The 14851-nt window shown below is 57.7% G+C and overlaps 1 protein-coding gene across 17 annotated transcripts in view; it reads left to right on the plus strand.

Moving 5' to 3' along the window:
* TNS1 (tensin 1) overlaps window positions 1-14851 on the plus strand; it is a 204346-nt gene that overhangs the window by 170589 nt on the left and 18906 nt on the right. For 11 of the 17 annotated variants that reach the window (XM_077885485.1, XM_077885487.1, XM_077885483.1 and 8 more), the window contains 5 exons: window positions 591-666; window positions 4199-4291; window positions 4913-4936; window positions 5395-5433; window positions 13010-13208. In XM_077885485.1, coding sequence (XP_077741611.1) covers window positions 591-666; window positions 4199-4291; window positions 4913-4936; window positions 5395-5433; window positions 13010-13208 — 431 coding nt within the window. The remainder of the gene's footprint in view (window positions 1-590; window positions 667-4198; window positions 4292-4912; window positions 4937-5394; window positions 5434-13009; window positions 13209-14851) is intronic. The other 6 variants (XM_077885484.1, XM_077885491.1, XM_077885482.1 and 3 more) reach the window with 3 other exon arrangements.

The following is a 14851-nucleotide window of genomic DNA, read 5'->3' on the forward strand; positions in this document are numbered from 1 at the left end:
TTCCAATGCCAGAAGGTTTGCATTTCTGAGACATTTCAGTAGTTGGAGGCAGCGAATTTTAGACTTCAAGGAGCATACCAACCACTGGGGAGTTTGTCAAATACATAGATTCCCAAGTCCACCTCCAGAGATTCCTGCATATTAGATCTAGGACAGCGCCCAGAAATATGCATTTTAAACGTACATCCTGGAAGATTCTGATCGGAGTGGCCCATGTCTGATAAAATCCAGGCTAGTGTGTTATTCTGGGTATAAATGGCTTTTGGACATCTTTTCTCTCCTGCCTTCTGGCAGGATCCGAGTCCCCTGTCCCCAGCCCCTTCTCTTTGGCCCTGTTGGGGAAATTTCCAAGGCAAGCATTCCTGATTTCCACCCGCAGGGACCGTGGGGGACCCAGGCTTTGCAAAGAGCCTTTTTTCATTCCGTCAGTGACAAAGGAGTGGGTGGGGCTGTGAATGGCTGGGATATCCCTTTGACCTTTGTGTTTACCGAGGAGGGACGGGTGGGCTGGTTACCTGGGAAACCGCTGCTCTTCAGGGTCACGGCCAGCAGTGGGCATCCCCCTCTACTCCCCTGTTCTTGTCCTGCAGCCCCATCTGCACAGCTACAAGGAGGCCTTTGAGGAGATGGAGGGAACCTCCCCGACCAGCCCACCGCCCAGCGGGGGTAAGAGCTGCTCACTACCCTGTCTTCCCTGGGTCCCCTCAAGCCCCTCTCTCAGCCCCGGCCTGAGTAAGCGCCCCAGGTTTGCAGGCAGGTACTGGTGGGGCGTGGCGGGGGGGGCATGATCTGTTCTTCCCCCCCACTGGATGGCTCATCGCACTTCACCATCCCTGCCCTGCTTCTCTTCCTTCCGTTGTCCCCGTGCACACATGTAAGGGGGCAGAAGCCACAGGCTCGGATCCTGCTGACCTTCTGTGGGGTCCCTGGCCTCCCAAAGTCTAGAATTTTCCTAAGCTTTGAGAGTGTTGGCATCCTGTGTGCAAAACACACCCCCTCCATCCGAAAGTGACTCTTGTGACTTGGTGGCATATCTCTGAGATGCCTCTTGACCTTTTTGCTCGTGACCCTCAATCCTGTCTACATCCAGGCACCTCTTCTGTTTCAGGCAACCTACTTAGTTGCCATCAGGGAAAGAAAGGCCTAGAACACTCAGTCTTGTCAGAGTCCCCATCTCATCCATTCTTGGCCTACGGGCAGGAACATTTAGTCCCTGATGCACTCACTGGAGAGGCAAATCCCCAAACGGCAGAGGCATTTCCACCCATAGAGAAGACCCGGATGAGTACAGCATAGAAGAGACAGGGGGAGCTGGTAGGGGGCAGCTGTGGGACAGCAGTGATGGGAGGATACTGAGGACTCAGAGCCCCTGTGACAGGCCTCCCGGCAGCAGAGGAGGAAGAGATGAGGGAGGGGAGGAGGGTGAGCACGGAAGAGCAGAACTGGCCGTCATGTTCTCCTGGGGGCTGGCTGTCCTGAGGAGGGAAGAATGTGGCACCCCTGTGCCAGCAGAACTTGTGTGGGCTGCCTTCTGGGGCCTGCAGGAGGCTGGGGTTGTGAGTGGGAGCCGTGGCTCTCCTCCCCAGAGCAGCATGGTCGAAAGGAAATAGAGCACAAGCCATGTTTGTGATGTAACGTTTTCTAGTGGCTGCGCTGAAATACGTAATAGGAAACTAGAGAAGTAGATTTAATATTTTCTACTTAACCCCAAATGTCTAAAATATTATTGATTTCAATAGGTAGATCAAGATAAACATATTAAGGACATGCCTTACCATCTTTTTTTTTAAAAAAACTGTAAAAAGAGTCCAGTGAAATTACTTTTAATTAATAGGTTTGACTTAATCCCCAAGATCTAGAATATCATAATTTCAACGTGGAATCAACCTAAGGAGACACGTTGCCTTCTTGTTTCATAGCAAGTGTTTGAAATCCGGTGTACGTTTTACACCGAGAGCGTGTCTCGGTTCTGGTCGGCTCCACAGCCGGCGCCGTAGCCCCATGAGCCTCCTCGCTACCACATTGGACCAGTGCAAGCCGGGGTGGTCCACTGAAGAGGCATCTCTGTGGCCTCTTGTGACTCCGTGGAATCAGTTGCTGTCCCTCCTGAGGGTGGTCTTCGCCCTCCCCCTTCACGCCTGGCTCTGATTTGCCGTTGGTCCAGTCAGCCAGGATCTTGGCCATCACCCTGTTTGGGATGGAAGCCATCTGGGCCGAGCGAGGGTGAGGTTTTGCCATCTGTGTCTGTTCCCATTCTTCTCGGCCTGCCCTGGCCAGCCCTGCTGCCCCAGCCTCCCGGAGAAGAAGTCAGAGGTTTCGTCAATGCACAGGCTTGGGAGAGAGGACAGAGGCGGAGAAATTCGAGGAATTCCTCTCTCGGGAAGCAAAAGCCTTGCCTGGCTTCAGGGCCACCCACTCGTCTGCCTCAGCAGGAGAGCCAGTTGCTTGGGGACCGGAGCATGAGCCACCAGGGAGCTGGAGGTGCTTGGGGTGGAAGCAGGAGAGCCCTCCCACCGCCTCTGGTCCTCTTCACCTGGTCGCACTGGTCCACCTGTGTCTCTCCTGTGCCAACTGGGCCAACACATGCTTCGCGGTCATTCCGTGGACAGTGGCCTCTAGGCTGGGCTCATTCCTCCCTGACTAAGTACATTCAAATTCATTCCCTTGACAAACATTAATAAGTGCTCCATAAGGGCCTATTGCAAGGCACCATTTTCAGTAGCTGGAGGGTGGTAGAAACCGAATCTGTGTGTGTACGTGTGTGTGTAAGGAGAGGGAGGGATGGAGACACGTGAGTCTAGACCTATCCCCTTTACCTGGATGCCTCTGTGCACATTTGTCTCCTCTGCTGTATTTGTCCGCTGGGCATCTAAGGACGGTGTGAGGGTGGAGTCTGCGCCCGCCCGGACCCCCGTCACCGCTCACTGCTCCTGTGTGGCCCTATGCACACACCCACGTGTGCACAGATAAGTTATGTGTGTTGCTTGCACCGAGGGACTGTAGCTTGTAGCCTTTCGTTTCCTGTAGGTCTCCCTGTCTTTTAGGGAAAGGAGGAGGGGCCGGGGAGGGTCCTGGAGCCGCTGTGCGGTGCTGGGCATCCGAGGGCTACAGCCAGGCTGTTGAGGCCATTGGTGGTGGCAGGCAGGCTGGGGCTCCGACTGACCTGTGCGGCGGCCTGTCCTCAGGGCCCGTGGCCTCTGCATGCTCCCGATTAGCTGTGACAGGGGACACAGAGCTCAGTTCTTTGCTTCTTCTCAGAGGTGTGTCAGGAGACGCAGCAGCTGCCACCGAGAAATCGCGTGACTGGGCCTAACAACCGCCCTGCAGTTCAGCTCGGAGTCTGGCCACGTCCTTGGCTGACGGGAAAGAGCCTGACGGCCCTCCCTGACCTTGTGTGTTACGTGACACTTCTCACCCCGCCCGGCAGCCTGGAAGGGCCCTGGGGTTTGCGCAGGGAGTCGGTGCTCTTGGCCAAGGGTTGTGGAGCTTCTCCCTCTCCCAGGACGCCCAGATTTGGGGGGTACAGAGTCCCACACTGAGAAATTCTCTCTTCCTGGGGTTTACAAGTGGCTTGGGTGGCTGGGGGTCAGAGACCTTTGGCCAAGGGCTGCCCCGGGGTCTCAGGGTTGGCACGGCTGTGCCCATGACCCTTCCGCCCTCCGTCCTTTACAGGGTCCATCTTGATTTCCCATCTCCTTTTGTTCTCTGAGTCCATCAAGGTGCAGGGCGTGGGAAGACTGTGTGTGTGTGTGTGTGTGTGTGTGTGTGTCGGGGGGAGCGAGAGGGTGAGGGAAGAGAGGATAGAGTATGGAGGAAGTCAGAGAGTCAGAGAAACCTGCGTGTATGTTGTCAGCCATGGCCATGCCGGGCGACCACAGTGACACAACTAAGGGCCCCCGCATAGAAGCTATTTGCTGGAGGTTGAGGGCCAGGGCCAGGGCCCGTTGAGGGGCAGTGCCATTTCCTGTTTCACTCTGCCCTTTGTGCTGTGGAGAAGCACGGAGATGGGAAAGGGCTGTGGGAGCAAGGCAGTAACCCCTGGGGGCTGCGGCTGGCTCCTCTGCCCTGCGCCTGCTGCCCACCCCTCACCAACACGTCCTCACGTAGGGGTGTCCCCGCTCCTGCCCCCTTTCCTCTCCCCATACCCCCCTCACCCCAAGGCTCACCCCCTGTGTCTCCTTTCTGCTTCCTGGCACAGTGCGCTCCCCTCCGGGTCTGGCCAAGACACCCCTGTCTGCTCTAGGCCTGAAACCCCACAACCCAGCGGACATCCTGTTGCACCCTACAGGTGGTGAGTGACTCTAGCTGGAAGGGAGGTGGGAGGGGGAGGCCAGAGGGAGGAGTAGGGGTTGGAGGACCCCTGTGGTCCTGGGCAGGGCCTCAGGATTGAATCAGAAAATGCCCAGAGGTGATGGCTTCTCAGGACCCTTCTGGAAACAAGATGACAGCCTGGCTTTGTGCCCACAGTGAGGTCAGGCCTGTGTCGGGGCTCTCTGTGCAGAGGTTGAGGGGGATAAATCCCTCTGCAGCCTTCATGCCCATTGACATGTGAGGTCTGTGCCACTCCCAGGGTCCTCTGACTTGGGGATTTGGGGGCTTGGCCTCAGTCTCCTTGGAGCTGGTCAGCTCTCTGCCAGAAGGCTGGCTCCACCATCCCCCAGCGTTCAGGCACTTGTGTACATGCACACACACAGATGTACACACACCCTCCCCCCACCCCAGTTCACACCTCCCACTCCCTTATCACATCCTCCAGCTTCTGTCCTCCCTGTGGGGAAGGGGAGAGTGGAGGGCCCTAGGCCCTATGTGGCCATTTTGAACAAGTTTGAACCACCCCGAAGGTTGTCCCCTTAGACTCTGGTTTTAGGGCTGGACTGGGACTCTTGAGGCCAACTTTGCTTTTTCTCCTTAGTCACCAGAAGACTGATCCAGCCAGGTAGGAGGGCAATGACACGCTTGTGTGACACACAGACACACGGCCGGCACAGCCTCCCACTCAGGGGTGCCTGCATGGCCAGGGACACCGAGTCACCGGGGAGCAGAAGGGGATCGGGGCTGCCTCTCACCAGCCAGCACATTGCTGCTTGAGATGCAGGCCCTGGGTGCAGGGGCTGTGAGGGGGACGGCCTCGTCCCTGACAGCGAGGCCCACCTTAACCTGCGTGTCCTGAGCCCCCAGGGTCGTGTCCGGTGGACCTTACCTCCTCCCTGGGCTCTTCTGCTCTGGCCTCACTCCTGCTTTCCCACCTCCTTCTTCTCAGCAGATTGCTTTTCAGGAAAGGACCCCTGTTAATTGATCTCTCTCTCTCTCCTTTCCTCTTTTCCTCTCTTCCTCCTCGCCTGCCTCTCTTTCCTGCCTCTCCTTCCTCCTACCTCTCCTCTTGTCTTCCCTCAGAGGAGGATGAGGGGAAGGTGGTGACAGAGCTTCCCAAAGGTGAGTGTGGCTTTGCTTGCGTGGCCGCTTCCTGCTCTCTGGGCCTGGGGATGGCTGTGGACGAGGAGCTTGCTCAGGCTGGCTCGGGGGCAGCTCTCTCTTCTGACAGGTCTCAGATGACCAGGCCTGGAGCCCACCCCCTGGTGATGAGCTGTCATCTTGGATGCTGCCTGAGTTCTGACGGTGGGGGGGCGGTGGGCAGGGGTTCAGGTGTAGCCAGCTCCAACCGCCAGTGCGGAGCCACCCTGGTGATGATCCCTCCCTCCTGCCACCTTGCTTGGTTTCGTATCAACACAGATGGTAGGAAGTCTGTCTTTCTGGGCTCTTGGATGCCTCTGGGGATCGCAGAATGGCCACGGACCCACTCCCACATCGGGACACCCATGAACATGGTTCTGACAGTTTCAAGGAGTCCCCACGTCCGTGCCTCTGCTTAACCCTCGATTTAGATGAACTCTGCTTTGTACATGAAGCAGAGCGGAGGATGTGAGGAAGGGGGACGTAAGCAGAAGAGGAAAATAGAGAGGGGACATAATCTGGTTGGAGGCCTTTAACCTATTAGGGACAGAATTCAAATGATGTCTCAGAGCATCAGGTGAAATGAAGGGGGTGCCGGCCTCGGTTGTCTGTGTGTGACTGGGCATCGGGGGGCCTTGGATGAGGGGGGCACTGAGGCCCCTTCCAGCTCTGACACATTAGATGTTCTGACTTCCCACCTGGGCCCTGGTTCTATGCGGCCTGGTTTCTTTAAAGGCTTTATCTGCTTTCTCTTTTTCTTTTTAGATTTATTTGTTTATTTATTTGAGGGGGGGGGGAGTAGGGGAGGGACAGAGGGAGAAAATCTCAAGCAGACTCCCTGCTGAGCATGGGGCCCAATGCAGGGCTTTATCCCACAACCTGTGAGTTCATGACCTGAGCTGAAACCAAGAGTCGGATGCTCAACCGACTGAGCCACCAGATGCCCCCCTGTCTGTGTTTCTTAAGCCCGTTTCCCACTCACCACCTTGGTTTTCCACCCCCAGAGAGGGCATGGGCTGGGGGTCACCCAGGTAAGGTGGCTGCAGCTTCCCGGAGGCTTTGCTCACTTGGAGCCAGCCAGGGTTGGGCAGCCGCGCCAGGATGCTGGGGGTCGCAGCAACAGATCCCAGGGTGGGATGAGCCCCAGCGGGCTCCTGGCTGCCCCTCCCCACAAGCCTCCTACCCTGGGAGAGGACTTTCCCCCAGGCTGGCTGCTGGCTGCTGGCTGCTGGCTCCTGACAGGGCAGTGACCGTGGGACAGGAGTCCAGAAACGCTGGTGCCCGGAGCCCACCCCCAAACACTCTCCAGTGGGACGGTCTGAGGGGAGATTATCCCACAGGCTGACAGGCCCCGGATGTCGTGTTTCCCACACTTTGGGGTGACACTTCAGGGAAGCGAGTATCAACAGAGCTGAGCTGAGACCTGCCCGTTTTGCCTCACGAATGACTCTCAGCCTTCCAGGCCTCAAGGCCTCTGGCCCTCTTCGTGTGTCTTGGAGCCACAGAGTTTGGAGGGGAAGGTTCTCGTGGATCAGCTCTGCTGCACCCATCATTTTCACGGATGTGGGGGCACTGAGGCCTGAGCTGTGGGGGTGATGGTCGGGGGAGCCTGCCCAGGACCACAGTTAGGAGGCAGAAGGCCCAGACTGGACTTCCAGGTCTCCCGTCTGCTCGTCCTCGGGCTATTTCAAAGCCCTCCTCCCGCCTCCAGGCCCCGTGCCTGGGGATTCCAGCGTGGGGGTCGGAATTGCTGTCGTGGCCTGGGGAGTGCGGCGGGAGAGGGACGGGGAGCAGGGCCGTGGGCAGCCAGCTCCGTTTTTCCTAACTCATGTACCACCTCCCGGGTCAGACCGAAGCGCATTGTCTGCTGCCCCTCTGAAGCCCTGGCTGATTTCCCTGCTGACACTTTGGTGGGAAATGCAGGAAAAGATGCCTGTGAGGAAAGATGGTCAGAGGCAGAAGTATCCAGCTAGGGGCAGAGCTGACTTGAAGGGACTCTGCCCTGGTCACACATGCATTCATTCCCTCCTTTGCTGATTCATTCAGCATCTCGTGTGCCTACCATGTATACCACGCACCGTGCCGGGCTCCGGGAATAGGATGATAGGCAGCACTACGATTCCTAATGTCACGGAGCATATGCATGAACAGGACCCGGAATTAAATTACTTGGAATTACGTATTGAGGTAGTGCTCTAAGGGGAAGGGTGTAGTTTATGAAACATTATAGCCAAGAACCTGACCTTGGCTGAAGAGGTAAGACGTGAGGGTGAGTGACATGAACTTGGTGAAACCAGGAGATGAGAAAAGCATTCCGCGTGGAGGGAAAGCATGTACAAAGGCCCAGGGGTCAGAAGGAACTGCATGGTTTTTTTTTCTAGGAACCGCAAAATCAGTGAGGCTCAGAGCAAGAGGGAGCTAGTGGTTGGAGCAAGTGGGGGAGTGTGGTCCAGATAAGGTTCGACAGGCAGGAGTGGGCCACGTGGGGCCATGGTCACCACATCTTGTTTAACAATCACCGAGAGGAAGGCGGTAGGAACCCCATTCTACCAATGGGGAGATGACGTTTAGGGTGGTTAAATGGCTGGTCTGGGTCTGCGCAGTCAGCCGGGGGCATGGCTGAGAGCCAACGCCAGAGCCGCGGAGGCTGCCCCGCCCCGGGCACGACCTGTCAACCGTGGGGCTGGGGACGGGGCTCTCTTCTCCATGAAGGCAGGCGAGCAAGGAGGCCTGCAGCAGTTAAGGCGTGAGGTCAACGTCAAGACTATTCTCCCAGTGGTGAAACAGGGAAAGAATTGTAGAAGGTCCCTTCGCAGAGGAGTGGGGACGGGGAGCATGTGGGTTAGCTTCTGTTTGTCCGGGTGGCGAGGCGGGACAGATTTGGCCTAAAGGAAGACTCTGGACTAGAAATGGCCCCTCTGGGGAATTGTTCCTGCTCTGAGATCCGTGGTGGTGGGTGTCCTGTGGCATCTGGGATCCTTGAGGGGGGGGCAGTGCTGTGCAATGCAGATTTATTGAGCACCCATTGTATGCCGGCTCCTGCGCTAGGCACCGAGGGTCTACCCACTGAGGGTATAAGGTGAGATACCTGGTGAGGGCAGAGGCGCCAACAGACGATCGAGCATTGTGAAGAAGCGCTGAGCGGGGGTTGGAAGAGGATGTCACGGGAGTTCAGAACGCCTGTGTATGGCCCAACCTCAGAGGCTTGAAATTCCAACTTCGGAGCTCCTGGACGGGAACTCGGGCGTTTCTCTACTTCCTGCCTCTCCCCACGCACATGTCTTCATTTTGCTTGGGGTGGGCAGGCCCCTTCTCTCCAAGCAAAGAGCCTTTCCTGGGGGCAGGACAGGCAATTCAGGGTGTTGTTGAAGAGCCGATAGTGCCCTGGGCCTGGTGGGGCCAAGTCACTCTTGTGCTGCCAGCTGCTCTCAGCCGCCAACAGCCACTGAGAATAGGTTTGAGCTCTGGAATGTTCTACATGAAGCACCCTCCCCGGCCCCACCTCTCCTGCTCTTCGCAACTCCTTTGGGTGCAGCTGCTCCAGGACTGGACGGGAGGAGGAAAGGAGCAGGAGAGGGTCAGAGAGAAGGGTGGAGGGAGACAGGAGCAGGTGTGGCCAGGGCATAGGCTGACACCCGTGGGGCTGCTTGTAAACACTGCTGTGGAAAAGAGCAGGAAGGGATTAGAGGGAACTGCCCCATCTTTCTCACTTGATCTCGGCCGGGCAGGTGAGTATTCTCATTCCCCTTTTACAGATGAGGAAACTGAGTCCCAGAAAGTTTGAGCAGCCTTTCCCAGGTCACCCCTCCAGGAGTTGAAAGAAATGGGGGATCCCAGGAGTCATATGTTGTCCTGTGGCTGGGAAAAGAGAAAAAGCTGAAGAATAGACAGAAAAAGGAGGTGTTTTCAATATGGCAACTGAGTCAGAAAACTTGGGAAAACTGAGTTTTGGGCCTTAGAGGTTGGTTTTGAACAGTTCTGGAGATGGACTCAAATGAAGTAACTTCCCAAAGGTCTCTCCTGCTCCGGGTTCAGGAGGAACAGAGATGGAGACAGAGGGCTTAGCTCATCTCCACCCCCGGGTGGGCCAGGCAGGCTAGGAAGGGGCGACAGATGGCCGCAGTCTAGCCAACCAAAGATGAGGGTGGTCATGCCTCTCACAGGACTGGGGAAGGGCGGTGGGCAGGTGAGGGAAGGGCCAGGTGGACTGGGTCACTGAAATCCTGCTAGGCCAGGAGCAAAGCGTGAGGTTGGTTGGCCTCTAAGTCCAAGGACTGTTTCCTACCATGTGGCAGCTACTGCTTCTCCCTGGGGAAGGAGTCCTGTCCCCCGAGTTCACAGAGTCTTCCTTTGGCTTCCTGTGTCTCAGGATCTGATGGGAGTGGGGAAGGGGCCGAGGAAACTGATGCCTTGCAAGCGTAACCATCCTGTAACCACCCCAGGCTTTCTGACATCCCAGAATTTCTCATAGGCTGTCCCATCGTCACCCTGTGCAAACTATGTGCAGGCGTCTGGCCTGGAGCTCAGGCTGTCACATTCAGGCCAGGGGCAGTGAGTGGGGACACAGTCTTACCTAATGGCAGGCAGGCCAGATGGGAGTCAGCATCCACAGGTCCCAGGCTCGGCTGTGTCCTGACTAGGTGACAGGGTGGTGAGGCCTGCTTTATCTCCCTTTTGCTGCTGGTAGAAGGGGTACATGTACATTTTGTTAGGGGGTGCGGTGGGGTAATGTGAGTTGCTTACTCAGTAAAGGGACCTGGGTCCTGGTAGGAAACAGACGGCTCATTCTGTGGGGCAACAGAGAAGAGTTTCATGGACTGTTTAAAAGGTCTGAGTAAACCAGTGATGGGTGGTGAAGCGCCCCTCCGGTGATCCCTAGCGGGATGAGAGATCAGACCTGAAGGAAGAGCAGAGAGCTGGAAGAGAGGACCTGTGACCGCAGCTGTGGGCTTGGGTAGAAGGAGGCAGCCACTGGCACCTTGACCTCCTCTCCTCACTCCCATCTCCTGGCGGTCCCCCACACTGGCCGATGCCAAAGCCTTCCAGAGCCCTAGAACCAGAGGGTCTGGGTGACACAGTCAGTGCTGGCCTCCAGGGATGAGGAGCAGGCTGGACAGTGGACCAGGAGGGCATCGACGGGTACAAGAGCACAGACGTCGGGGATCATCCACAGGGGTTTCAGCTGGAAATTCTGGGCTCAGCAAGGATTCCAGGGAATGAGAAACATGAATGTGCGTCTCTAAGGTCCCAGTTCTTACGCGTGTCTGTGTGGGTGGGTTGGAGGGTGAAGGTCGTGCACCGACAAGCTGGTAGGATAGATGCATATCAGGGGCCTCACTGCTTCCCGGGGGTGTGTGGGGCGCTGTGAATGTGGATCCGCAAAGAGCCTGGGGTGGCCAAGAAGCAGGTGGATCCCCTTGTTGTCTCTCGGTGGGAGAGGGGCTGCCGAGTGTTGCAGGCACCCAGGTGAAACCGAGATCCTAGAAGGGTACGGAAGGAGTTTTCGGACAGTGACTCAGAATGGGGGGGGGGGGGTTGACTGGCTTTGCGTCTCCATCGCCGTTTCTGTGGGCTCCTGGTTGCATAGCAAGGACACAGCTATCCCCCCGAGACTGAAGACACGTGAAACTACAGGCGCCCTGAGTTTTCGCTGGCTGGTGTGTGCGCCGTGGGCGAGAGGGCGGGCTCTGGGCCAGACTGCCTGCATTCCTAGGCCAGCTCTGCCCCTTGGTCCTGTGTGAGGGGGCAAGGTACTTGCATTCTCCGATTACTTACGTTCTCCTACTTTCCTCATATAATTGTTTGCTATTTTTATCATTACTAATGGTTCTGGCTGACATGCTGGAGTGCTGGGTAGCAGCCAGCTCTCAGCGTCGCCGCGAGGCTGTGGCCCTTCCCTAGGCCACCAGGAGCCAGCCTTGAGAGTCAGGAGACCGTGGCGCTGGTATCTCTGGCCGTTGATTGGCTGTGTGTTCTGGGGCAAATCCCTCTACCTCTCTGGGCTGAGGAGACAGGTGAGATCACGGGGGGGCAGCAAAGTATGGCCCAGTCTGGCCCGCTGCCTGTTTTTGTAGAGAACATTTTATTGCAACACAGCCACGGTATTTTGTTTACGAATTCTGTGTGACCGCTTGTGTGGCACAAAAGCAGAAGCGACCAGCTGCCACAGAGACCATCGACTAAGCGGCGTGGAACATTCACTATTGAGTCTTTCACAAAATGCACACCTGTCCTGGGCCAGAGGATCCCCATAGCATTTCCTGGCTCCAGCAGGCCCTCGAACACAGTCGGCACAGATTCGGTGCCTTTGCAGTGAAAGCGGCCTGAGGCTTCTGGGAGGTGGGTGGGTGGCCCCCAGCTGGGTGAGGGGGCTTTTGAGGAGACCTTTTGTGAGGCTGACCCTCTGCCTATGTGGACTCCGGCTTCGGGCACTGAGGCGGCTGGTTCTCCCTCACCCTGTGCCCGGTACCCGGACGAGACCCCCTCATGCTCGTCCCTTGGCAGACACCCTGCCCCACCCCCAGGCACTGTCACACAGTCCTGGCCAGCAAAAGCTCCAGGGGCCTGACCTGCCCAGGGCACCACGTACTCTCCGCTTCTTCACTCTGAGGCTGGTTTCAGCAGATGCCCTGATTGTGGTCAGCATGTGAGCTGTGCTCTGATCACGTCCCACTTGGGGGAGACAGGTCAGTGCCAGGTTTGGAGGTGGTAGGAATGTCATCTGTTCCCGATCACGGCCCTGGAGAAGCCAAGAGTGGCCTGCTTCTTCTCCCTGTGTAGCACCGAGTGCGGGTCAGGCCTGGCCTCAGAGGTCTGGGAGGAGGGTCAGACGAACGCTGGCTGGGCGTCAGATCTCCTCCTGGTCGTGCACTCCCCAGGCCTCAGCATCCTCACCTGTAGAATGGCCTTCCTGGCACTTGTTCCCCCACCTGCCCTGATTCTTAAGCTCTTCTAAACACCAGGCAGGGATAATGATGTCATCTCGGGAGGAATGCTAAGTGTGTCAGGCAAGGTGGGTGGGAGGGTCTTGGCGTGGAAGAGGCTGGGCGTGACTGGCCGGCACAGTCCCGTTGCTAGGCCAGCAAGCCTGTTTCTGGATTCTGGGCGTGGGTGGAGCCCCTTGAACCCTGGCACCGTCCTGAACGTGGGCAAGGCTGGGCCGGAGCCCTGGGCCCGCTGTAGAGCAGACTCCAGCCATGCCAGCGGGACCTAGGAGGGAAGAAGGAGCTCAAGGGGCTGCCAGCTATAGACGGGTGTCCTAGCTGTGACAGGAGGGAGGAGTGTCGGATGGCTCTGTTCGGAGGCAAAGCTGGGGTCTGTTTCTGGGAAACTTCTGCAAGCAAGGCCCCGGTTAAAGGTTCCATGGGGGCTCTCACAGCTTCTCCAAGACAACTGGGAAGAGCGGTAGGCGTGGGCAGGCTGAAGCACCAGAAGTGCCCTTTGCATGCTTGGCTGTCTTTCTGGAATCATCCTCACAGGCTGGGGAATTCCCTGACAGGTTGGGAGGGGTCTAGGCTGCACCCCCATAGATCTCAGTCTCTCTTCTGCCCCCTTCCAGAGCCCCGGAGCTATGTGGAGTCGGTGGTGCGGACGGCCGTGGCGGGGCCCCGAGCTCAGGACCCTGAACCCAAGAGCTTTAGTGCTCCAGCTGCCCAGGCCTACGGCCACGACACGCCCCTGAGGAACGGGACCCTGGGAGGCTCCTTTGTCTCCCCCAGTCCCCTCTCCACCAGCAGCCCCATCCTCAGCGCCGACAGGTAAGTGGGGGGGACGATCCAGGCCTGGATCTGCCTAGAGCACGGCCGGGCTGAAATCACATCCAGACCGCTGTACCTTGGCAGCCAGCCCACTGGGGCGCATTGAGAGAGTATCCGGGTGCCAGAGCCCCTGGGGAGTGTGAGGGTGGGGGAGCTAGAATTCCCAGGCTGGATTCGGTCCTTCCGTCCAGAACTGTGCTGGAAGAAATTGGGGCCACCGTGGTGGACCAGGCCTTCCCCCACATTCAAAATCTACCAACTGCGATCGCTGTGTGGTGAGTGCTTCTGGTGAGCCAGGCACTTCGCTAAATGCTGCATATGGTGATTTTAGTTAATCCTGAGAGGTAAGTACTCTTAGGATCCCGCTTTTCAGAAGAGGAAACTGAGGCACAGGGAGGCCAAGTGGCTTGCTCAAGGCCCTGCAGCTAGACAGCAGCAGAAACAGGATTCAGACCCAAGGCGTCTGGTTTCAGAGCCCGCGTCTCTCCTCTCCCCTGGACCTGTGTTTCGGTGCCCTCTCCGTCCCAGGGGGCCATTGTTTCTGGCTAGGGACGCAGAGAGGGGGGCCGGAGGTACTTGTGGTGAGGCCAGAAGGAAGAGCAGTTGTCGAAAGATGGAGGAGGAGGGAATGGGCATTCTAGAAGGGCAGCACAGCCTGGGTGGGCTGTGGACCTGGTGGTGGATGGGCGACTGGCGTTCTGAGTGGGTCAGATGGAGGGGAGAGCCTGGAACCAGGCAGGGGAGGGCTCTGAAGAGGGGATGCAGCGGGGGACTGGGCCGTAGGCTTTGTGACAGAGAATGTGACGTGACACAGGAGAGGGAGCTTGAGATCAGCCCAGGCAAGGCAAAGGGTGCCAGGCACGGGGGACGGACTTGGCTAGCCTGCCCCGACCAGAGCTCTCCTCCCAGAAGGAAGACTGCGGGCATCCCTTTGCATATCCACCCCCTTTCCTGGTCTGGCCTTGCTTGGGGCCCAGAAACAGTCCAGCCACCTCCCCGTATTGTCACAGGCCAGGCCCGGTGGTGGAGTTGGCTGTGTGCCCCTCCCAGGTCGGGGGTGGGGGGCAGCACGGTGCGGGGGCAGAGGCTGTGTTCTTCTGCGTTCTAAGCATTCTAGAACCTCAAGCATGCATGCAGCCCCCTCTCCAGCCCCTTGACAGGGCAGACGGCTCCATTTCTCAGGAAGTCTGCTTCTGGGCCGAAGGTGTAATCTTCCTTTAACGGCGAGGGGATTTTCCTAACCTGGCCAGCCACCGCTGCTCACGTTCGGGGAGCCCTGACCTTAGGAAGTTTTCACTGTTTCTCACTCAAATTCCTCCCGCTGTAGAGTTGGCTTTTTTCAGGGCTCAGGAAGCTAGTGTTTCTCCGATGGGATTAATCTTCCAGAACTGCATGTCAGTGTCCCCTACCCCGCCCTGCTCAGCCTGACACGTCCTCCCACTCCTCAGAGCCCGTGTTATTCCATACCCGGAATGGCATTCCACTCTAGCTCCTTCTGGGATTCGAGGTAGACTTTTTCTTGGCCTGGCCCGTGACCTGCTTCCTGCCCTTGGCTCTCGCCTGGCCCCCCACCTCACGTCGCCCCGGCACTCGAGCCTGTCCAACCGGGCCTCGACACTCCTTCCAGTCTGTAGCTCCAGGCT

Source organism: Canis aureus, chromosome 36, assembly GCF_053574225.1.
Source record: "Canis aureus isolate CA01 chromosome 36, VMU_Caureus_v.1.0, whole genome shotgun sequence".
NCBI lineage: Eukaryota > Metazoa > Chordata > Mammalia > Carnivora > Canidae > Canis > Canis aureus.